Below are 23,668 nucleotides of genomic sequence, written 5' to 3'. Positions count from 1 at the left end.
TGTGCTAATAGACGCATTCTCAAAGTGGGTAGAAATAATCCCTACCAAAAAAGCTGACGCGATCTCAGTAGCAAAAGGTATCTGTAAAACCATCATTCCCAATTATGGAATACCAGAAATTATATATAGTGATAATGGAGCCCATTTTGTTAACACCATCATCCAAAACATGGCCGCCAGCCTAAAAATGACGTTTAAAAATCACTGTGCATACCACCCACAAAGTGCAGGACTTGTGGAACGCACAAATGGAACAGTAAAAAGCAGACTCAAAAAGATGCATGGAAACAACAGGAAGACCATGGCCAGAGTGTTTAGATCTAGTAAAACTATACACGAAAATCAGACCTACATCAGATGGCCTGACACCCTTTGAAATAGTCTATGGAAGGCCCTATAGGTTACCTATAGTAGCCACAGACTTACAAAAAGCTAATGAAGAAAAAACAATAGCAGATTTTATCATAAGAATGATAAACCAGAAGGAGGTGTCCAATGCAAATTTACTGCCATCTGACTCCTTATCTCCACGGAGCTCCCGGAGGTGATATCTTTGTTCGATCTAACTACTCAGCTTGTATGCAGAAAACCAACAGGATCAGAGGAAGCTGTGGATTATTCCTGATCAAACGGACATTTGACATAACAAACCAGACCAAAGGTAGGCAAAACCTAGCAGGTTGCAGTACCATAGTGCCCGGGGACCGAGGATCCAGGGTCCTAGCTGATTGGTACTTCCTGTGCGGACACACTGCCTATCCCATAGCAAAGCAAAACTGAAGATGAGATCTCGTTTCTGTCAAATTTACGTCTCCTAGACATAAATGAGAACTGTTTGAGACTAAACTGCTTTTCTCATTCTTCTCAAACATTTCTCCTGAGAAATAAGTCTCACAGTGAGCACTGTTTGAGATCTCAAAATTCTCTCACAACTGTCTCTTCTCCAGATCTCAATTGAGAGAAAAATGAGCCATATTATGTTGCGCTCAAGTATGTCTCAATTTGATATCCTTACTTCAAATCCCTATCTCAGTTACGTCTCAGTGAAAGACATAAATGGTTCTGTCTCTCGTTGCTCAATAATATAGATCTTGTTTTAGCCTATTTTTTTATTGTCTCAGCAAAAAGAAAAATGAGAGTAGTACAAGCCATAAAATGAGTCTTATGATGACACCATTACAGTTCATCTCGAGAAAATAATATTTTTTATTTTATTTATGTTCAACTTAAAAAAGTTGTTTATTGCTTACATATTTATATAACTTAATTACAATTTCAAGAAAAAAAAGTTAAATCATTAAGACGGTCATGTCCTCAAAAGACATATTTTTGAAACTTTTTAAAAAACATGAAATTTCAAGACAACATTGCAGTGTCGATTTAATAAACTTTTTTTTGACTGCTTAGATAAACATAAATGAACAAGAATGTATGTTGGGTTAATGGTGCTAGGTTTAGTTAAACACAAACACACGCATGCACTGGCACACATGCATACACGCATAAGTGCATATACGCACACTTATATGTTGGTGGGTATAAAACATTTAACACATTGATGTCTGAACTAAATAAAGGAAATTTGGGATCATATTTGGATCACCTTAAAGTGAACAAAAAATAGATCTTACATTTGAAACAAATAAAATACACAAATAAAAATAATCAAATAAATAAATCAACTTTAGGACGGTACAGATTTATGGGGTTCAGTTTGAGTTACTTTATCTTTGTCTTTAAAAATCCCCCTTCATGCAGCCTTACAAGCTGAAAATATTTTCTGTTTTCTTGATTTTAGTCTGCATCATATTGAACAAACAGAAGCCTGGAGTAACCCGATTTGAATTTTAAACTGTATCACAGCCTCACTTGACACAGATTTCTGATTGGTTGATCACGGTGGGAGGGAAAACTCTGTGGTTGACGTCACCAACGGGCCGGAATCTGCAAGCGGGAGAAGTGCAGAGGACGAGAGACTTTTGACGACCGTTTGTCGTATTTTTTCTGCGTTTTAACAATCCGTGGGATGAATCTCCAACATTTTTTTTGCTTGTCTGGAAAAGATTAATACAATCTTTGAAGTTTGCACGGTAAGTTTGCGATTTCTTTCCTCCAACTCTGAACTCAGTTGAATGCTAAAGGTGTTTAAGCTAGCTCTGCCAGTACTGCAGACGTCTGGGCTACTCGCGGTGGCTTTGGCTGTATAAGTAATTATTACATTTTACAAAGGTTAACTTGTGCTTTTTGAAATAAAAAATAGAGTCATTGAAGAGTTATTTGCAGTGCAGAGTTTACAGAATGAGCCTCGATATTTTTCCAAACGCGTGAGTGCTAAGTAACTGTTGGAAGACATTTTGCTCTTCATTAAGTTAAGGGTCTGCATGGTTCATCCCATTCACAGTGTGACGACACCACAGACCATTTCCATTATTGCAAACTTCAAAATGTGCAGTTTCACTGTATGTGCAATTTTTACGCTGTATAAGCTTTTATCTTGTTTAAAAGATCATCTTGCAGACGTTTGGCCTGGCATGCCATCTTTTGAAACTGGTTATGGACATGTGTTTAAAGTAAAGTCATCATTAACTGCTCACATGTCTAGAAAGCATAATCTGAAAATGTAAGTATGCATATTAGGGAAACATGTTCTCAGCCCTCTGTCAGTGGTGGAGATGTTTAGAGAGCACAGATGTAGCTAAGCCAACAAATGTCGACACTGATATGTACGAGGATTTTAGTGAATCATAAATCATATTTAAAAACCTTTCCAGATCTTACTTTGTGCTGTATATAATGTGTGTACATGATGTTTTTTTTCCCCTCTCTGATTCAAGGTGATCTAAATTCTACACGTGAAAATGAGTGAATCAGAACCCATGTTCCTCCACACTGCCATTATGGAAGTCCTACCAGAGCCACAAAAGACATCCTGGAAGAACACTTGCAGTCCATTGGAATAAATGGAGTTGTATGAGGATCTATGATTCATAGAAGAGGCTGACTTGCTGCCAGCTTTGAGACCTGTTCAAGCCCGGAAACGTCTTGCTCTCTGGAAATTGAAATGTGAGTGTCAAACATTACAAATGAGTTTTTGTAATGCACAGAAGTGGATATGAATGTGAATGGGTAACACACTGACAGTACAGTGTAAACTTAATACACTTATACTGTTTGTTTGTTTTTTGTTGCAGACCAAACGCCAGAGAACAGCACATCATCATCTGTTGAGACCTCACCAACACAATCATCATCACTTTTGTTATTGTCACCGAGGAGTTCGTCATCCACATCTTCCAGAAGCTGAGGACTGTACATACATTGACTGGGAGGACAGCTTTGAAATTCCATGGAGTAAGTTTTCTGAGGAATTTGTGCAGTCTTTGGAGAGTCTTTGGAAAGGGACCTGGCCCAAGACTAAGGAAGGAAATGGTTTGCACTCTTGTTGCAGAAATGATGAAAGCAAGACGTTTTTCCAAACTCTAAAAGGCTGCAGATGATGCAAGGAGAGCAGAGTAGCTGCTCAGAAGAGATGAGATGTTAAAGAGATGCTCTTTCTTCTGCTCTGCTACTTTAATGAGGAGGATGCCATGTTCTTGTAGAAGATGCAGACGAGGTCCAGCTGCAGCAGGTGCCGTTGACTCCAACTGTTATTGTATGTGGTAAGTAAAGTTTCAAGTGTTAAATTATTCTAAAGGTTTTGTCTTTGTACACTGTACATGAGTGACATGTTTACTTTATCCATTGTTCTGTCTTTAGGACAGTCTTGCTTTTCCCCAAGGAGGTTCATGCTCATTTGGAACCGCTCCATCGTACACAACAACATTGCAGCACTGTGCCTGATGTTCAGAATCTACTTCTGCTTTAACAGTCATTATCCAACTGAGCTGGCTTCAACCCTGGAGTTTCTGCAAAGGTACATATTTATGAGTGCTGTCATGCGATTCATTTTTGGGTGTGGTTAGTTAATCATGACCTGCAGTTAATTATTCTAATTAATCTTTTATTAATCTAACTCTGGGCTGCTCATCCCTGGTCCTTGAGATCTACCAGCCTGCTTGTTTTCCAACTCTCCATGAATTGCTTGGTGCTGATTAGCTGGACCAGGTGTGTTCATTCAGTCAGAATGTGGAGACATCTGATTGAGCTGATCAACAGCTAGCAGGGCTTGGAGATCTAGAAAACAGTCAGGGTGATAGATCCCAAGGACCAGGAATGAGCAGCCCTGGCTAACCTAAAATTTAGCTTTGAAAATCCTTATTTTGGGGTAATTTGATTTAAATAGCAAGATTGTGTCACATTAAAAGAAATAAAATACAATTTAAAGGGTGGCTTTATGAAGTTTTCTAAGTATAACAGACTTTTTTCCAATCTTTACTTTTGTACCATTAAGGGATAATTCTTCAGTCTCAAACAGAACAAAGACCTAAGCCAAAGTGCTCTAATTTAAAAAACTAATGGAAATATTCTGAACAATCCAAAAAATATTGACCACAAAATTCTTAATCATAGCATAATATATATTCGTTGAAATATCTTATTCCACAGTTTGCCGTCTGACACGATCAGCCCTCAGCGTCCCAATGAAGACATGGGTATTATTTTTCCCTTGTTAAGAGCCAACCATGCAAAATGGGACTTGATCATTTCTTAAATGTTTGATCTGGACTGTATCATGAAAAATGAAATGAAACAGATTTGAACCTTATTTGTTAAATAGTTAATGCCCATAGTATGCTGCATTTAAATTTTTTTAACTGAAACAGATGTCCTCTCTAGCGACGTGTGGCTGCTTTTAGGGATGACAGAAACGTAATCTTATGGTAGCATTATGCAGCTGCTTTTATAAAACTACAGTTTGCTTCGAGCTTGAAGTGTTATCTTTGTTTGTTATGTGCGGTCTATTATCAATTTACTCATGCCAGATTTTAATGTTCTTGTCTTACAGCTGATGTCCTAAGATGTGCCACTCTACCTGGTTGGGAACAAATTGAAGAGGCCAAGCTCAAGAAAGCCTTTGTCAGCAAATGTAGGGCAGAGCAGGTTCTAAGGCTACTGCTATGATCTACAGTATGCGGACTGGTTTCTCTTCCATCTTTTTTCTTATTTTTAATCTTAATTTGGTTCTCAAATTGGTTCATGGATTTGATAGTCTGCAAGTTTCAGAGAATGTTTTTATGTTTATGTTTTTATAATGTTGTTTTTTTTCAGTGTGTTGTTTAAAATCTGGAAGTATTCATGACCAGCGTGTCAACCAGATTGAGTATGCCACGGTTCATGTACTTAATGCATTTAATATTTTAAAAAGTGTCTAATACTGCTACCACAATTCACATGCTGTACTGATGATGGTGCTGCCCAAATAAAGTGTAAAGCATTTACATTTCTAGTATTGTTTTTACTGTTACTTTATATCAGTGGTCTCCCATCCTGGTCCTTGAAGGTCACTGTTATGGATGTTTTAGCTGTTTTCCTGCTCCAACAGATCTGCTGCAGTGGTTGAATTGCCTCCTCAAATTCTGCAGGAGGTGGTTAATCACCTGTTGATTCACATCTGGGGAGCAAAGAAACATCTAAACCCTACAGGATGGTGGCCCTTGAGGACCAGGATTGGCGACCACTGCTATAAAAATAACTTCTCTTTTCTTTCTCAAATATATCTCAAATATCATTCTCATTAACGGCTTTGGTTAGACATTCAAGAGAAATGATTAAGACATGAAAGAGACATCAGACAGACAACGATGAGATCTCTTTTAGGACTCATTCTTCTCAGATTTGTCTCATGAGCGTCTTAGGTTCGTCTCTCCCACTTCTTAATTATTGCTCAAACCGTTATCTCAACTCAACCTCATTTGTCTCAGTGATGTCTTTTCTCATTATAGCTTAACTCTTGCTCCTAAGGGACCCTTAGGAGCAAGAGTTAAGAAGCAAATGATCACAAGATCTCAAGAGACGAGATCAAGCAACATATGAGCAACAGATTTTTCCTATGGGATGCATCCCTTCCTCCAAACTGGGGAGGCCTTTGTGCTCTGGTCCCTCTGGTTCCACCTGTGTTCTTCATGAACAGAACCGTCCGAACACCCCACCCCGCACGACGGAAACGTGCTGCACTGGAGTTCCACATGAACGCCCTACAAATGACTACCAATACTGGAGTCCCATGGGAGTTCCGCATCTGGGTTGGAGGAGCAAAGTTCGGACAATCACTCCTTCCATGGATCAGAGTGGCAGAAGTAAGAGACCACATCGAGAGCAACAGGTACGCATTGCTGAGACTCCTTAACACCACCTACAAGTTTTCCAATGCATCAGCAGCAGAGATGTCGGTGGTTCTGCAAAATCGACTCGTGCTCGACCTCCTAACTGCGTGATCAGGAGGTGTGTGCAGAATGGTTGGAGACACCTGCTGCACTTTCATCCCGGATGGCACAAGTGATGGACAGGACATTTCTACCGCACTGCATGACTTAACAGAGCTGCAAGCCCACGTTAAGTCTGCGACTCCTGGCGCCAGTCCCACCAGTGACATCTGGTCCTGGCTTACATCAGGCCCATGGTGGCACCTCCTGCTGAAGTTATTGACCTATATACTCATCGTTTTGTGCCTGTTTTTTCTTTTTACAACATGCGCTCTGCCTTGTGTCATGTCCATGATCGCAAAGGCTACCACGCAGGCTTTCATTCGTTACCAGCTTGTCCAACAAGCTGAAGAGGAACCCTCCCCACGTGACTGCTCCTACTCCAGAGGCATCGTATGAATCTCTCACACTGAAAGTGCAAAAGCAAGTGGTGAAATGATGTTGTGATGCCTTGTTCTTATGATTAAAAACCATGTTTCACGTTTGTACCTTCCCCTTATGGTGTTTACTCATGACGTGTTTGAAATGATAAAAAGGGAGGGATGTTAGAGTTAAATAATTATCATTTGCTTGCACACTATATCTCTATAATATGATTGTCTCATTTCTATCTTTCAGTAAGAAAACAATGACCTGAAAAGTTGTGATTATACGAGAATATGATGTTCTTGTTGTTTCTGATTAAATGACCCACATTCATGTCTGCAACCATCAGTTTTCAATAAAAGAAGGCTCCATGCACTAGGATGGCAGAACTCCTCTGTGACAGTTCGTGCTGTCACAGACCGATTCTCCTTCTGCAGAAGTCTAGCAAAAATTCTCATCTCCTGTGTGGTTCTTCTCTTTATTAAGGAAAAAGTCAGAACCCTGACAATATCTGCCGGCTCAAACTTAGACATATGAAAGTTCAAGAAATATAAGTAATTAAGATGGAAAAAAGATTAATGGAGTAATGTGACATTTAGTTAGATAAATACGTAAATTTGAGTTGTATAAACAATTACTGAGTTTGAATAAATTTAACTAAATTATTTAAATTATTTTTCAGCAGTGTTACTTTTTTGATGGACTTATAATTTTTATCCGCCGTCATTAAAATCTCAGACTCGGTCTCACTTCCGTCTCAAGTGTCGCGCTTTCTTTTTTTTTTCTCCACGCGTTTCCATGGTGACTCCAGAAATCGGCGATCTATTGAGAATGTCTTTATGCACCGTGCGTTAACCCAGGGTTACCAAGTCGAGCGTAATTACGCCAACTCATATCCGGTCTTTTGGAACCGACATACCCAGAGTAAGCAAGTTCAGGCGGATTTCAGCCAGAGTTCAGGCTTAAAGTCAGGCTAGTTTAAACATGCTTCCTGGAATACCCCCCAGATGTAAGCCTTGTGCTATCCTATGGGGTCAAGATGAACATTGACATGTTATCCCCACCATCACAGAGGTGGATATGTATGTAGTTGTAGATTTAGATAAGTTAATTCTTCTCTAAGAGTTCTGGGGGTATTCCAGGAAGCATGTTTTTTATGCGTTTATAAAAAAAGAAAACAGCAGCCTTTTGAAAAGGTAAAGTATATAAAATCAAATTAACCCTTGTGCTATCCTGTTCGAAACAGAACATAAAACGCAAAACCCCTCACCCTCCCCACCAAGGGGCCCTAAATGTCTAAGGTGCGGTTAAAATTGGCGGGTAGGGTGCTAGGAGGACATCTGCTGCTTGCTGGCAGTGATGTCCAAGCACCCCCCCTACCAAGGGCCCTACATGTTTAAGGTGCAAATAAAACCGAAAGAGGGGGGGCCCACTCCATACGGCAACCATAGGGGGGGGCCACTGCCTAGTAAAACCCCCCCCCAAGGCTCGCTCATCGCAGGCTAAGCCCCCCACCCCCTCACCCTATTGTGAGGTTATATGAGGAAGGGGGTAAGTTGGGGACAGCTGATAGACTGTCCCCCGGTGGTCAAACAGCTGTCCCCCCCCCCCCCCCCAACAAGGGGGCCAGGCCCACCCAGCCCAGGGGCCCCACCCCCGGAGGCGCCGACACCCCAGGCCCAGCACCACCCCCCCCACACAGAGAGAGAGGAGCCAGAAAGCGTTGCCCCCCCCCCGGAGCAAGCCCAGGCCCCCACCCCCAAACGCCGGCCCTAGAAGAGCTCTGGTCAGGCCTCGACGGGACCGAGGCAGCCAACCGGCCGGGGAAACCGCCAATGGCCTCAGCGGAGACCCCGACCCGTCAAGCCCCCCCCACAGGACAGGGCCAACAAGACCCCCCCCCCAGACCCCGCAGCAGAAGCAGATGACACCCAGAGCGACCGGGGGCCCCAAGAGGGTTGTCCCGTCCCGCCCCAGAGCCAGGGAAGGGCCGATCCCAGCCCCAGGTGTAGATGGGAAGCCCATCTAGATTTTAAAGTTTTTAGACTAATTCTTGCAGGTTTATTGTTCCATAAAAAGCTTGATATGGATGAGTCTAATGTTTTGAACCATTTTAATGGCGGTTGTGTGGGAATCATTGAGAAGAGATAATTAACTTTGGGTAAGATTTTAATTTTTACCGTGGCTACCTTGCCCATAAGGGACAAAGGCAGGTTGGTCCAGCGTGTTAGATCGTCCTGTATGTTTTTCAGTAATGGGGTGTAGTTTAGCTGCACCAGTTCTGATATTTTGGGGGAAAAATAAATACCTAGATATTTTATATTGCCTGATTTAACTGGTATTGTGAGTCCTTGCTCCGCATTACTGTTCAGTGGTAATAAAACAGATTTATTCCAATTAATGGAATAGTCTGATATAGAAGAGAATTCATTAATGATTGTTGCCGTTTCATTTACAGAATGTATATTACTTAAAAACAGTAATATGTCATCTGCATAGAGACTAATTTTATGATGGCTGTGTTTGGTTTTAATTCCTTTAATACTCTCATTCTGTCTTATTGCTGCAGCTAGAGGCTCGATAAATATTGCAAAAAGAGAGGGGGAGAGTGGGCATTCATATGACAGTTTTGTTGATCCACCTTAGTTTATTCTTCCTGTTATGTTGTTTCTTTATGTTGCACCATGAGTGCGTAAAAACAACATTTCAAATATATCTGTGCACATATATCTATACAGGTTTATATAAATCTGCAGCAAGTGTGGGATGGGGAGAGGTTGATGACCACTGTGCAATGTTCAATGTGGTGTGTGTTCAAAATAAATGGGCTTGTTACAGCAATAACACACCAACATGAAGTTGTCGGCCTCACACACGAAACACGGAAGTTAACCAGAAGTTCTATCGTGCACGGAGGCTATTATGCACCAAAACAAGCAGTGGTCATGTCACCGCAGCATCCAATCATAGTTTTGCAAATAAACAGCTCAGCAAATCATACACGGGCAACAACACAGTTAATTTACAAAACGTGTGTATAAAAGTCCGCCCCTATGTTCTCCTTAAATCAGTTTTCTCTTCAGCAAAGTGATCGACAGCATCTGAGATGGCAGGAACCAGGCAGACCGCGCGCTGTAGGAGTGTCCCGGCCACCGAGAGAGTCAGGAGAGTCATAGTTTATTTATTTGCTCTTCTAATTTTTATTCTTCGTTTCGTAACCAAAATTTTGCAATGCTTCATACGGATTTTGTTGTTTATTTAGGAATACATCCATTTCATGTAGTACTAAAGCAAGTCTACAACTTAAAAAAATAGTATTTAAATACAAAATTGTTGACAAAGGGAAAAGGGTCTTGAACAAGATTCTTCAAATTCTTCATCAAGATATGACACACGACACACCTTCAGAGTTGTTGTTGTTTCTCTTTCGGCTTTTCCCATCAGGGGTCGCCACAGCGAACAAGTCGCATGGTAAACTTGGCAATGTTTTATGCCGGATGCCCTTCCTGACGCAACCTTCTCAAAGCAACCGGGCTTGGGACCGGCACAGAAGTAGAGAAGGGAAACGACACACCTTCAGAGTAGAACAGAAAAAAAAGAAACGGTCCAGCAGGTCTTGTTGCTTTGTGGCTTGGGCGGCTCACAAAATCTCCAACAGACAAGTTCAGGGCGTCAAGCTGGGCCAGCAGCTGGGACACAACACTGTGGAGAACTGAAGAACAACCCAGTGTTAGGAGAGGCTAACAACACGGGCTAACAACATTAGCCTTTTGATGGAGACAAAATCCAGGACAAACCATGTGGGAAACGCTGCAATCTGCATCCTGGCTGCACGTAAATGTCTGGGAATAACATCAGCCTTTATTTGTCGGGGCACAATTAGAAACACAATTCCATGTGTCGTGATTTGTTTGAACAGTTACAAAATTGTTCATCAATGAAAAACATATTTCAAATAAACCTGTCAACAAAAAATATGGGTGTCTGCTGAGTTTGTTTCAAAATGAATCAGTAATGAGCTGTTTGGGGAATTGTTGATGTTACTGAGAATTTCATGTTTGTCTGGTGTGTTTTTTATGTACTTCTGTAAGCTCTGGTATCGGGTGAGTTCCTGCTCAGTAACCGATGGCGTGAAGTTGTCTAGTGAAGAGGAGAAATCATGTCAAAGAATGGTGAAATACATTGGTCTTCATACTTAAATGTGTGTTAGACAAACCTGTCTGCAGAAAACATAATAAAGACCACAATGATGGCAGTGACTCATGTGACCATGTCAATTCAATTAAATTTTATTTGTAAACCCCAAATTCACAACAACAGTCGTCTCGATGGGCTTCATATCGGTAATTGAAAAAGTAAAACATAAAATCAAAAGGATCATGAATACATAGAATTCAATAGGAAAATACTAAATTGAACTAACTAAACTAAACTGGCATCCCTGCCCTTAGACCCTCTTTCGCAGTAAGGAAAAACTCCTAAAAAAGGAAAATTCCGGGGAAAAAAAAGGCAATTTACCAGAACTCATAGAGAAGAATTAATTTATCTAACGCTACAAATACATATTTAAAGTTCAGCAGACGAGCTTCATGCAGATGATGTTGGGGGGATCCAGGTCAAGACAAGCATGACCTGTACGAAATGTGCCAAATTAATTTGCAAAAAGCAGTGTGATGACTGGTCATTCTTGTCCTGTGTATATGTACACACACAACTTCATATTGCAATTGCTTGTTTGTTGAATTGTGATTTTGTTTTTTTCTGATTCACAGTGCATGTATGTAAAACAAAATGTCAAGATTATGTTTCAATGTTATGTAAAACTATTGTATTTTATATGTTAGTCTTTCAAAAGTAATGCAGTAGTGAAAATCTAAAAAAAAAGTTTGAACATGTAAATATTTTAAGAAAAACAAGTGAATTATTTTATAATTAAACCACTACCTGTTAAGAGGTAAGGAACACTATTTCACTAAGTTGTGATAGAATAATTAGTAATGGAGTTAGTAATGATATATTTACACTGCTTGTTAGGATTTTTGGGGTTTCAGACATTTTTTAATTAATAAAACATGCACCGGGTCAAATTGAACCGGGAACATCATCTCTGTTCCTCACAAATGAACATAAGAGGGGGGTTAAAGGTGGAGAGGATTTCATGTTATCCATGGAAACCAGTGAAGATCAGAGATCATTCATTCATTCATTCATCTTTCTCCGTTTGTCCCTTTTGGGGTCACGGGGCTGCAGGACCCTATCTCGGCCACTTATGGGCGAAGGCAGGGGACACCTTGGACAGGTCGACAGTCCTTTCAGGGTTCACACATATCACACACCTATTCATACTTACATTCACACCTATGGATAATTTGGAATGACCAATTAACCTATGAAAAGCATGTTTTTGGACGGTGCGAGGAAGCTGGAGTCCCCAGAGAAAACCCACGCACGAACGGGGAGAACATGCAAATAGTAGATAACAAATCATTGAAGAAAAAAGTTCAGCGCACTGTCTAGTGGGGTCTAGATGACCTCACTCCCACTGTCAAAGTGCCTAGGATAGCACAGGGGGTAAGACAGCAATGTAAGACATTTCAGGGGTAAAACAGGCTAATCTTAAACCACTCAGGCAAGTAAAACTGATTTATAAAAAATACTATACTAAAAGAGAAGAGAGTCCTGTTTAACTCAATATTTAGAAGATATTTAGTATTTATACAAATGTTTATTTCAAATAAACACTTAGAATAATGATCTTAGGAACGGGGCTGCTGAATACTAACAGAAATGTGTGTCGAGTAATTTTGCAAAAAAGGAAAAACAATAAATGACATTTCAAAAGTGCCCAACAGGATCAAGACTGTGTGAATAAAACCCAATGTGAGGTATTGAGCGGCCACAGGGGAAAATGTAAATGAAAGTTTATTTTCTAAAAAATGTAAAGAACAGACTTTATCTTCTGACTAATGGAAGTTACTGGTTGTTGGCCCCCTGGAGCAGCACAGCTCCATACCCTCTAAGATGCAACCAAATACAGGGTAAAGGGTTTGTCAAAGTCTGGGCTGTGTAGTACTGGGTTGGTAATGAATGAAAGTGGAATGTCCCAGAAAGCTGCCTCAGCCCTAATGATAAATCAAATCTGATTTGGAGATCTTCAACCAGTCAGGTCTGTCAGCAGAGCAGAGACTTGATAAGATCCAGCTCCCTACTTGGGGCCACAGGAACTAAGCTTCTTGTGAAATGTATTATTGATGGCCAAAATGCTATTTACATTTTTGCTTGCAATTTGAGATAGTTTGCCAAAAGGACACATTCTACTGTCCAATTCTACTGACCAAAATCACAAATCCGTTGTGAACAGAAATTACATATTTTTTATGTATCATAAAATGGTGCTTCCATCGTTTTTGCTGAGTAACTCAAACTGTCTTCCAGGTTTTTATCACAGCACAATAAATTTATGTTCAGCTTTACTATTCAGTAATTTGGCTACATGGGGAAAGATTTTGCAGCAAAACAAGGAAACGTGAACTCTTGAGATCATGTGTGTGGCTCTTAAAAGAGCCGTTGGGTTGTTTGGATCAGATCCGTCCAATTACTTGGAGCTGGTGTACTTGGTGACGGCCTTGGTGCCCTCAGACACGGCGTGTTTGGCCAGTTCCCCGGGCAGTAGGAGGCGCACGGCGGTCTGGATCTCCCTGGAAGTGATGGTAGAGCGTTTGTTGTAGTGAGCCAGGCGAGACGCCTCGGAGGCGATGCGTTCAAAGATGTCGTTGACGAAGGAGTTCATGATGCTCATGGCCTTGGAGGAGATACCGGTGTCAGGATGGACCTGCTTGAGCACCTTGTAGACATAGATGGCGTAGCTCTCCTTCCTGGTCTTTCTCTTCTTCTTGCCTCCTTTGCCGGCGGTCTTAGTGACGGCCTTCTTGGAGCCCTTCTTGGGCGCGGACTTGGCTGGTTCAGGCATAATTCCTCTCTAGTTCCACAACAGAGAACTATGGGAGGAGAGACTTGGGGCTGATTTTTATGCACATGGTGTGTAAATGACACTGTGTTGTTACCCGTGTATGATTGGCTGAGCTGTTCCATCGCTCAGCTATTATTGGATGCCACGGCGACACCACTGTTGCTCAATTTGGCGCATCGTTTATGGAAAAGAAAGAAAACGAAAGCAGTTTAATCCGTTTAATTGTGAGGGAGCATATATCAAAATGAAAAAATGCTTTCTAGTGCTTTGTGACTATAGATTATTTTCAACCACAGTTCCCAAGACATCCAAATACATAAATTATCAATTACCCCTAAAATACAATAACATAAAAAGTTACAATTATTTCACGATTAAGAGGGTCTTATGACATTCAGTAATGCTAATGTCTTTGATGTGATATTAGTTTTTACATGATGTTGTGCATAGTCCCCCCCCCCCCAAAAAAATTTTATTTTTCGGCTAAGTGTTTTAAACCAAATGAGATTAAACATGAGGGGAAGGTGAACATTGGTCTAATTGACAAGATCATAGGACAGGTCAAGCTGTCGGTAAACACTGGAGAGAAGATAAAAATTGATGGGCGTGAGTACATGGGCAAGCCATCTGGACTGTTTAAGGCCGTTATGTGAAAGTGTGTCATCTAGAACATTAGTCATCGTTTCACAACGTAAACTGTAACCCAAATGACAGCTCATTGTGGTAAGGTTCTATGCTCTCTGAAGGAAAATTTGGGTGGCCCTTAAAAGGGCCGTTGTAGAAGTCTTCTGATCAAGCCGTAAATTTAACCGCCGAATCCGTACAGGGTGCGTCCCTGTCTCTTCAGGGCATAGACGACATCCATGGCGGTCACAGTCTTCCTCTTAGCATGCTCGGTGTAGGTGACGGCGTCACGGATCACGTTCTCCAGGAAAACCTTCAGCACACCGCGGGTCTCCTCGTAGATCAGACCAGAGATTCGCTTCACTCCACCGCGACGAGCCAAACGGCGGATCGCTGGTTTGGTGATTCCCTGGATGTTATCACGGAGAACTTTACGGTGACGCTTGGCGCCTCCTTTACCGAGTCCCTTTCCGCCCTTGCCTCTGCCACTCATCGTTAAGTATTAGGGTGATTCACGCAAAGTATCAATGAACGAACGTCCTCCACAATTTATCTTTCATTTGAGGACGTGTTAGAAGTCAGAGGTGTGACTCAGTCTTATTCGTTTTAGAACAGTTTTCATTAGTCGTACTTGTGCGCCCCCTAATGTTATACTGTATAAACTTGTGACAAAGGTTAAAACATCTTAATGGCCTCAATTGGGCAAAACATGAGCATTAAAATGGAGAATCTAAATTAAGTATGACAAAAGTATTTTCCAGAGATGCTATTTTGGTATTTTAGGCATAGACTGGGAAATATTAGAGGAATTATTTTTAATGTTTTTAAAACATGTTCACTCAGATCACTTGACAATATTTCAAATTTAAAAATAACTATGTTTTAACCATGAACATACAAACAGTGATAATACATAGAAACAGATACATGCAATTACAATTCAACATTCAGAAAGCCTGCTTGCAGAATTCTATCAGTATATCAGTGATCTAACTACAGCCTTTACAGCAGCTCTGCGGGATGATGATTATCAAAACATGTATAACGTATATTAAAATAATTCCTTCGCCGGCTCATAGTTTTTAAACTTTGTAACTGCAGAACAAGCAATTGTAGCAGATTTTATAGGAATATAAAGGACCTACTACAGAGCAGAGGCAGGAGTCTTTTTGGAAGCACACAGAACTGACATGCTCGGTAAATTTCTAAAAAGAAGTGGATCCAGCTGAAACACTGTCGTCACAGACCAAATTTTGCATTCCATAAAAAGAAGGTTCTGTTAAAACAAAAGAAATGTGATGAAAAAATATTACATTAAAAAATTTAAGAATGTTTTCCAAAGTGCTAGAATAAAGTACTCAAATTTTTAAATCTATCTACTGTTGAAGTCCAAATTGACTCTGATTCAGAGTCAGAAGGATCCTATAGTTGAAGGTTATAATAATCAGACTTCACACCCTGGAACTTTGGTTCACCTTTGCAAAGGGAGAATTTCAGCACAGCAGCTCACATGTGCTCCTTACACAGACTGTGCTAAAACTCTCTCCTTCCCTTCTCGGCCAGCTCTTCTTTATTGATCCACACGTAATGTAACATCCTGTTCATTCAGACACATGATGTATGCATGACTAATCTCGCGTTCATTCAAAGCCTACAGATTCACAGTCTGCTTTTGACCTTTGTCTAAAAACTCTCTTAACCACATCCTTCACTTGAAGTCACAAGTTATCACACACATGTCTCATGTTTGCTTGACTCACATCTAAAAATTTATATACTTTTAATAATAATTCCATATGCTTTTAATTATAATTTCATATACGTTTAATTAAAACTCCCACACCACTGTCTTACCTAGACAAAGCTGAAACAGTATCATCAAAACTACCTAATCTAGAAGAACTGCCAGCAAAAACATCACAAGTGATTTCAAAATTGAAGAAACTTACAAAAGACAAGTTTATTTTTCCATTGAAAACTCATTTTAACCCTTGTGCTGTCCTAGACACTTTGACATTGGGAGTGAGGTCATCTCCACCCCACTAGACAGTGCGCTGAACCTTTTTCGTCAATGTTTTGTGATCTTCACTAGTGTCCATGGATTACATGAAATCCTCTCCATCTGTGTCTTGGTAGGAATAACACATCAATGGTCATCTTGACCCTATAGGATAGCACAAGGGTTAAAATGCATGAGTGGATTTGTCAATCCACAGAAAATGAACTGTGCGGGGACACTTCTGAAGTTACTAAAGATTCACCTATAAAAGTTACATTCTCATACAGCAGAACAGTTTTTTTTCTTTAGATGTTCAATTGACATCATTAAAATTTTTGACAGATACATAATTTTTAAGTTTACTTTGCGGGTTCTGTTCGTGTGTTGAGATAGTTTTGCATGTCGGACATATCAATGGAACCCTTCATGCGGTCCACACTTCACACACTCATGATTTTCACCTTGATCTATTAAGACCTCATCAAGTCATTAGTTTAAATATAAATGTAATGCCAGAAACAGGCTGCTGATTTGAATGAGAAGTGTGGCTCCAAGTTTAAAAATTTAGAATAGAAAAATAAACGATAGTTAAAGACAAGGGAAAACAAGTAAGGTTCGTAAATGCATTTAAGGCAGACCTAGATGTAATTGTAATTTTTGCATCGTAAAGGCTATGACCAAATTTTTAGAGACTTGAATTGTTTATGTAAAATAAAGGTTGGATGTGGGTCTTCTAAGGGACTTTAAACTTAAGTCTTTGTTGCATAGATAAAGGTTTCCAGGAGATGCAGAGCAAACTGAATTAAATTGATCATGGTCTGCACTTATATGACAAGTTTAATACTGATATTAGACAATTTTATTATACGTTTTATTATACGTCTTTATAGTACGACGGAGTTTTAGGGCCACGGTGAGGAAAAAAAATTCTGGCCAACATGACGAGATTAAAGTCGTCATGTCGACTTTAATCTCGTCATGACGAGAAAAAACTCGACACAAAGTTTCGAGAAAAAACTCGTCGTGTCGAGATAAAAGTCGAAATAAAGTTTCGAGATTAAAGTCGCAATGTTGCGCGAGAGCAGTGAAGCTGAGTCTTTTAGGAGTATTCAGTGTTATGGCTAATGTTAGTGAGCTAGTGGCTTTGTATTTAAGAGTTTACGAGAGAGTTTTATGGCCACCAAAAAAAAGTAATTTTATTTGGAGATAAAAACTCGTAAATTTACGGGGAAAAGTCATAGATTAACAAGGAGAAAACCCCGAAGTTGTCTGTTTATCGGAGCCTAGCTTGAAGATGAAAGATGTGGAGCCTTTTGTGAAGCTTTATTTTCGGATTATAGGTTTAAAACAAAGAGATTCTGAACCTTTTGGCGACTCAAAATCAGATTATTGTTAGTGGAGCCGTCTTTCCGGGTATTTGTAAAATAAGGAGCTCAGAGACACGTTTGGGTGTAGAGGATCGCTGCAGCCTTTATTCTCCTTTTCATTCACATAACCTGAAGTTCATCTGTCACATTACGTCATGAACCTGTCATCCGATCACCAATGCGGAAGTAAACAGTGTTACATTAGCCCCCTCCTGCAGATTAAGCGACCCGTTTGATCATTAAAAAACAAAGATGAATGAAAATAGTCTGTTATATTAGCATTACAACGTTGAAAAAGGCAAAAAGTGCTTCTCCTCCTCAGACGGAAGCATCACACAAACATAGAGATCTGGTCTTTGGTGGAGGAAGAAAGGATTCAAGCAAACAGCTGCAGGGACACCGATGGCTTCATCATCGGGCTGCAGAGTATGGAGGCAGAGATCCTGCAAACCAACCATCAATAAATAAAACTTTAATAACTTGTAAATCAAACAAATGAGCTTCCAGACATTTGGAACGTTATCAATAAACATTCAGCTCACCTGTTCAACAAAGTTTAGTCGGTCTGATCTGCTGCTGCACGGCGTTCACCTGCTTCTCTGCATTCTCACTTCCACAATAATCTCGTAAATTTACGAGTTTTTTTCTCTCTCGCGCGCAACATTGCGACTTTAATCTCGAAACTTTATTTCGACTTTTATCTCGACAAGACGAGTTTTTTTGTCGAAACTTTGTGTCGAGTTTTTTCTCGTCATGACGAGATTAAAGTCGACATGACGACTTTAATCTCGCCACGTTGGCCAGAATTTTTTTTCCTCACCGTGGCCCTAATACTCCGTCGTATTATAGTGATGTGAGTTTGCTTGTACTTTTTGGCATTGTTCATAAGCATGAAGGGTTTAGAGTAAGGATGCCCGTTTGACACGGACGCTTGGGACGCTTGTTTTACCTTCGCGATCAGAGTGGTTTGGGCGTGTGTCAACTACTGCAGAATACGTGGTTGACAACGTAAGCAGCGTCAAACGCATTGTTTGGTCGTACCAGGTTTCCGATGTCACTTGTGTTTGAACAGTTGCGCGCTATTCTCTATAAATACAATTGTATTAGAATCTGTCAGTTCAATGCACTTTACCATGGCTCCTGGTAAATAAACGTTCTGTGGCTTGGGATATTTTCAACTATGTTTCTCCTCATTAGGTGATGCACTATCAATGTTGTTTATAAAGGGACCTTTTTCTTGTAACTTAAGTTTTATCTTTCTTTTTTTTAAAACAAGATAACACAAATGGCTATATAACAAAAACAAGTGAGGGGGGACCCAAATGAGACATTAGGAGTTCCAAGCTGCAAATTAGCCATGGTCCAGAATTCACAGATTCATACATACCTTACAAGATAGAAACTAGCTGACCTAATATAAACTAAAATTGTGTGCCAATAATTCTGGCTTTTTGCATCCTTGGACACATAAGGATGAAGAGTTTTGATTGCAGCAACAGATCTCACAAGTGGATTGTAGGTCTGATTGACAATGGTCCGCATTTACACGTTCAGGATTTTCATCTTTATTGACAATTTGGCTAATAGACAATAAGTTTCTGAGAGGATTGTGGTCTGAATGAGAGAAGTGTGTGGCTCTTAAAAGAGCCGTTGTGTTGCTGGTGGATCGTAGGATCTACTTGGTCTTAGCGGGCTTCTCGGTCTTCTTGGGCAGCAGCACCGCCTGGATGTTGGGCAGCACGCCGCCCTGAGCGATGGTGACTCCCCCCAGCAGCTTGTTGAGCTCCTCGTCGTTGCGGACAGCCAGCTGTAGGTGACGGGGGATGATCCTGGTCTTCTTGTTGTCGCGGGCGGCGTTTCCAGCCAGCTCCAGGATCTCAGCCGTCAGATACTCCAGCACGGCAGCCAGGTACACGGGAGCTCCGGCTCCCACGCGCTCTGCGTAGTTACCTTTGCGCAGCAGCCTGTGGACACGACCCACGGGGAACTGCAGACCAGCGCGGGAGGAGCGGGTCTTTGCCTTGGCACGGGCTTTTCCGCCGGTTTTGCCGCGACCAGACATTTTGTAGTATTTTTACTGACTCTGAAGAGGAGAGGGAATGAGTCTCCAGAGCCACACTGCCTCCTTTTAAATGGTCGCGAGCGCAGGACGACTCCTGCCAGACCAATCAGAGGAGAGTCTTTCAGCAGGGCGGCAGAAGGCGGCCGCTCTGAAAATCAGCGGACTTTTTGAACGGATCGAAGCCCAATCAGCGGCTCTCTTTCAGGCGAGAGGGTTGTCTTCGAGGCGGTGCTGATCTGCAGGAGGAGCCGCTCTCCAATCAGGATCCGCTGCTGTGAAGCTGCGTCAGTTTCACGGCGCCTTTAAAAACAGCGAGGCTCCGCTCTCGGTTACAGTTTTCTCTTCAGCAAAGTGAAAGAAAGCATCGAAGATGGCAAGAACCAAGCAGACCGCCCGTAAATCTACCGGAGGCAAAGCTCCGAGGAAGCAGCTGGCCACCAAGGCTGCCCGCAAGAGCGCCCCGGCCACCGGGGGAGTGAAGAAGCCTCACCGTTACCGTCCCGGTACCGTGGCTCTCCGTGAGATCCGTCGTTACCAAAAATCCACCGAGCTGCTGATCCGCAAACTGCCCTTCCAGCGGCTGGTGAGAGAAATCGCTCAGGACTTCAAGACCGACCTGCGCTTCCAGAGCTCTGCTGTCATGGCTCTGCAGGAGGCCAGTGAGGCTTACCTGGTGGGGCTCTTCGAGGACACCAACCTGTGCGCCATCCACGCCAAGAGGGTCACCATCATGCCCAAAGACATCCAGCTGGCCCGCCGCATCCGTGGAGAGAGAGCTTAGACACCGACCGCTGCAGAAACGACCACAACGGCTCTTTTAAGAGCCACCAACCCGTCTACAGAACACATCCTCCCTTTGGTTGACTATGATGTACCCAACAAATAATAAAACAAACAAAACTGCCAATATCTGATACTTTTTATCATATCTCCCCATTTTGGATTGATATCTCTTGACAGTAGTTTCATAATTTGAGATTGACGCAAATCTATACTTATACTCAATGCTTAAAATGCATATCCATACAGGATTGGATAAAAATTTATGGGGAGACTCATGTGGATAAAGTAAACCAACAAACTTTTGAAAAGATTTCTCGCACAAGTGAGGTCCAGGTAAAAACAAATTGTTAAATTAAGTGAGTATGGGGATGGCGATCTGAAGATAATGGCCATAACATTCCTAAAATACGGCTTATAATATGGTGAAAGAGTTATGATGTAGGTGCAAGAAAAATGGGTGGTCTTGTTTCAGCTTTTGCCCACTCTCTTTCCAACATCCCTAAACACAGGGAGGGTGCTACACACACAATTCTGACAATTTTTGAGTCAATATTAGCATAATTGACGAAGATTAAGGAAACCCTAAATACACAATTCTTTGAGCATAGCAAAAATAAAAGGAACATATTTAAATCAAATGGTGAGGACCCAAATTATTTAAGGTGCTCATGATTTGATTTAAATCCAGCTGGTAGGAGGAACAGAGCAGGCAGAGCCAGAGCCTACCAGCTGGTGAGTAGTTTGCATCACCAACAAAAGTTCTGAGCCAGATGATAAACCAGCAACCAAAAAATGTCAAATCGCTTAAATAACTCATGATTTGGTAAAAATGAAACCAACCATAGGGAGAGTGTGCTTCAAATTCTAAATTATCTTAAAGGGCCTTCAGCATACAAAATCTACATTTTGAACTTTCAATGCAAATGTTTATTTTTAATGAAAAGAAACTGCAAAGTGATATTTTTGATCTATCATGCATTTCTGGGTATTCCTCTAAAAAACAGAACTCTGAGCACCAGCCCAACCCACGACAACGAGCGGGTTCTCACATTGTGACATAGACAGATAGATAGCTGGGCAAAATGCTTTCCTTTATATGCACATCCATCTTTCAAAAAGTTCAGATGTTGATGGTTTTTGTGGGCGAGACGGCTACACACTGCAGAGGCTGACTCTAGGATGTTGTCATGAAATGGGGAGCAAAAGCCGGTACCTCACAGATCGAGGCGTCTTACTTCTGGGTTGGAAAAGAAGTCAGGAAATTGATGTTTAAGAAAAAAAAATTGTTTTAAGACCACCCATTTTTCTTGCACCTACATCATAACCCTTTCACCATAATATAAGCCGTATTTCAGGAATGTTATGGCCATTACCTTCACATCGCCATCCCCATACTCTCACTTAAAAAATTTTTTGTTTTTTTTTCTTTGCCAAAAATAATGTATACATGGATATGGTTTACTATAAAAGGCTTAATTTCCAGCCAATTTCCACTACAGTTGCCATGACATCCAAATATTAGCTTAAAACAATGCTATCAAAAGTCACAATTGTCTCAAAAAGGGAAAAACTGTACTAAAGACATTCAAAAATGCTCCTGTGTGATGTTTAATTTCCATGCAACCTTTCACCTTTGGTTATACTCATCCGTTTTCAGTTTTTTTAACCTCGTTTCAAACCCAGCGAGTTTGAAACAGAGGGAAGGGGAAGTAAACATTAGTTGAGAAAATTAATTAGAACAGGGGTGTCAAATACAAATTGGTTGTTGGGCCACATTTGGTTTCATATATCTGATCTATGTCGCTTGCTCTGAGCAACAGCGTTTACATCATTCGTTATTTTTATTTGATATTTTCCAAAATACTTAATATTTTTCCATTTAAAAAAAAAAAAAAAAAAAAAAAGTTCAATTGACTTTTATGTCAGAAGGTGATCATCTCATAATGAAACTCGGGCTATGAGGTTCTATGCTCTCTGAAGGAAAGTTTGGGTGGCCCTTAAAAGGGCCGTTGTAGAAGTCTTCTGATCAAGCCGTAAATTTAACCGCCGAATCCGTACAGGGTGCGTCCCTGTCTCTTCAGGGCATAGACGACATCCATGGCGGTCACAGTCTTCCTCTTAGCATGCTCGGTGTAGGTAACGGCGTCACGGATCACGTTCTCCAGGAAAACCTTCAGCACACCACGGGTCTCCTCGTAGATCAGACCAGAGATACGCTTCACTCCACCGCGGCGAGCCAGACGGCGGATCGCTGGTTTGGTGATTCCCTGGATGTTATCACGGAGAACTTTCCGGTGACGCTTTGCGCCTCCTTTACCGAGTCCCTTTCCGCCTTTACCTCTTCCACTCATCGTTAGGTATTTGGGTGATTCACTCAAAGTGTCAACGAAGGCACGTCCTCCACAATTTATTTTTCATTTGAGGACGTGTTAGAAGTCAGAGGTGTGACTCAGTCTTCTTCGTCGTTTCAGTGCAGTTTTTCATTAGTCGCACTTGTGCGCCTCCTAGTGTTCTACTGTATTAATGCCGGGCGAACTACGACAAAGGTGAAAACGTCCTAATGCCCTTAATTGGGCAAAACATGAGCATTATAATGGAGAATCTAAATTAAGTAAAGTCCTCATGATGAGGACAATGTTTTCCAGAGATGCTGTTTTGATGTTTTAGGCATAGACTAGGAAATATTTGAGGAACAATTTTTATTCTTTTTAAAGCATATTCACTAAGATCACTTGACAATATTTCAATTTTAAAATAACTTTATCTTTAAATCATGAACATTCAAACCGTGATAATACATAGAAACAGATACGTGTAATTACAATTCAATATTCAGAAAGTCTGAATATGCCGAGGCACCCGCCCTCGACTGCCACCCAATCCACATTGCACCGGCCCCTTTTGAGGTCTCCTATGGGTGGTGGGCCCATGGGAGAGTGGTCCCACGTCGCTCCGTCGGGCTGTGCCCGACTGGGGCCCGTGGGAAGCAGTCACCAGGCGCTCGCCTGCGAGCCCCAACCCTGGTAGTATATACAGTGCTGGGCATAAATAATAATACCCCCCTTTAAAAAGTAATCAGTGGCTCAAAGAACAAAAGAAAAATGTCCAAACTTTCCGCAAGTTTGATTTAGACTT

The 23,668-nt window shown here is 41.2% G+C and overlaps 5 protein-coding genes and 1 long non-coding RNA gene across 6 annotated transcripts; 2 read left to right on the top strand and 4 right to left on the bottom strand.

Moving 5' to 3' along the window:
* The first annotated feature begins 1,918 nt into the window (after positions 1–1,918).
* LOC111947482 (uncharacterized) lies at positions 1,919–5,378 on the top strand. Its single transcript, XR_002873335.2, has 6 exons — positions 1,919–2,090; positions 2,835–3,063; positions 3,192–3,351; positions 3,449–3,659; positions 3,757–3,913; positions 4,946–5,378. It is a non-coding gene; the product is annotated as an uncharacterized LOC111947482 (long non-coding RNA).
* Positions 5,379–10,984: 5,606 nt separating this feature from the next.
* On the bottom strand, positions 10,985–13,748 carry LOC101159064 (histone H2B 1/2). The gene has a single exon (XM_078954081.1). It carries the CDS (start codon positions 13,696–13,698, stop codon positions 13,324–13,326), a length of 375 nt encoding a protein of 124 aa, XP_078810207.1. The 5' UTR covers positions 13,699–13,748; the 3' UTR covers positions 10,985–13,323.
* Positions 13,749–13,903: 155 nt separating this feature from the next.
* On the bottom strand, positions 13,904–14,859 carry LOC101158816 (histone H4). Its single transcript, XM_004084053.4, has one exon. It carries the CDS (start codon positions 14,813–14,815, stop codon positions 14,504–14,506), a length of 312 nt encoding a protein of 103 aa, XP_004084101.1. The 5' UTR covers positions 14,816–14,859; the 3' UTR covers positions 13,904–14,503.
* Positions 14,860–18,937: 4,078 nt separating this feature from the next.
* Positions 18,938–19,795, bottom strand: LOC101173279 (histone H2A-like). Its single transcript, XM_004065537.5, has one exon. The coding sequence runs from the start codon at positions 19,748–19,750 to the stop codon at positions 19,364–19,366; it is 387 nt and encodes a 128-aa protein (XP_004065585.1). The 5' UTR covers positions 19,751–19,795; the 3' UTR covers positions 18,938–19,363.
* A 269-nt stretch (positions 19,796–20,064) lies between these two features.
* Positions 20,065–20,657, top strand: LOC111947473 (histone H3). The gene has a single exon (XM_023955270.2). The coding sequence runs from the start codon at positions 20,121–20,123 to the stop codon at positions 20,529–20,531; it is 411 nt and encodes a 136-aa protein (XP_023811038.1). The 5' UTR covers positions 20,065–20,120; the 3' UTR covers positions 20,532–20,657.
* A 654-nt stretch (positions 20,658–21,311) lies between these two features.
* On the bottom strand, positions 21,312–22,928 carry LOC101168421 (histone H4). Its single transcript, XM_004084156.5, has one exon. It carries the CDS (start codon positions 22,882–22,884, stop codon positions 22,573–22,575), a length of 312 nt encoding a protein of 103 aa, XP_004084204.1. The 5' UTR covers positions 22,885–22,928; the 3' UTR covers positions 21,312–22,572.
* Positions 22,929–23,668: the final 740 nt, after the last annotated feature.

The sequence above is a fragment of the Oryzias latipes genome, chromosome 1 (genome assembly GCF_053564925.1).
Source record: "Oryzias latipes strain Hd-rR chromosome 1, Olatipes_Hd-rR_3.1".
NCBI classification, from domain to species: Eukaryota; Metazoa; Chordata; class Actinopteri; order Beloniformes; family Adrianichthyidae; genus Oryzias; species Oryzias latipes.
Note: the sequence above shows the minus strand (reverse complement) of the source record. Positions and strands in the feature narration are given on the sequence as shown.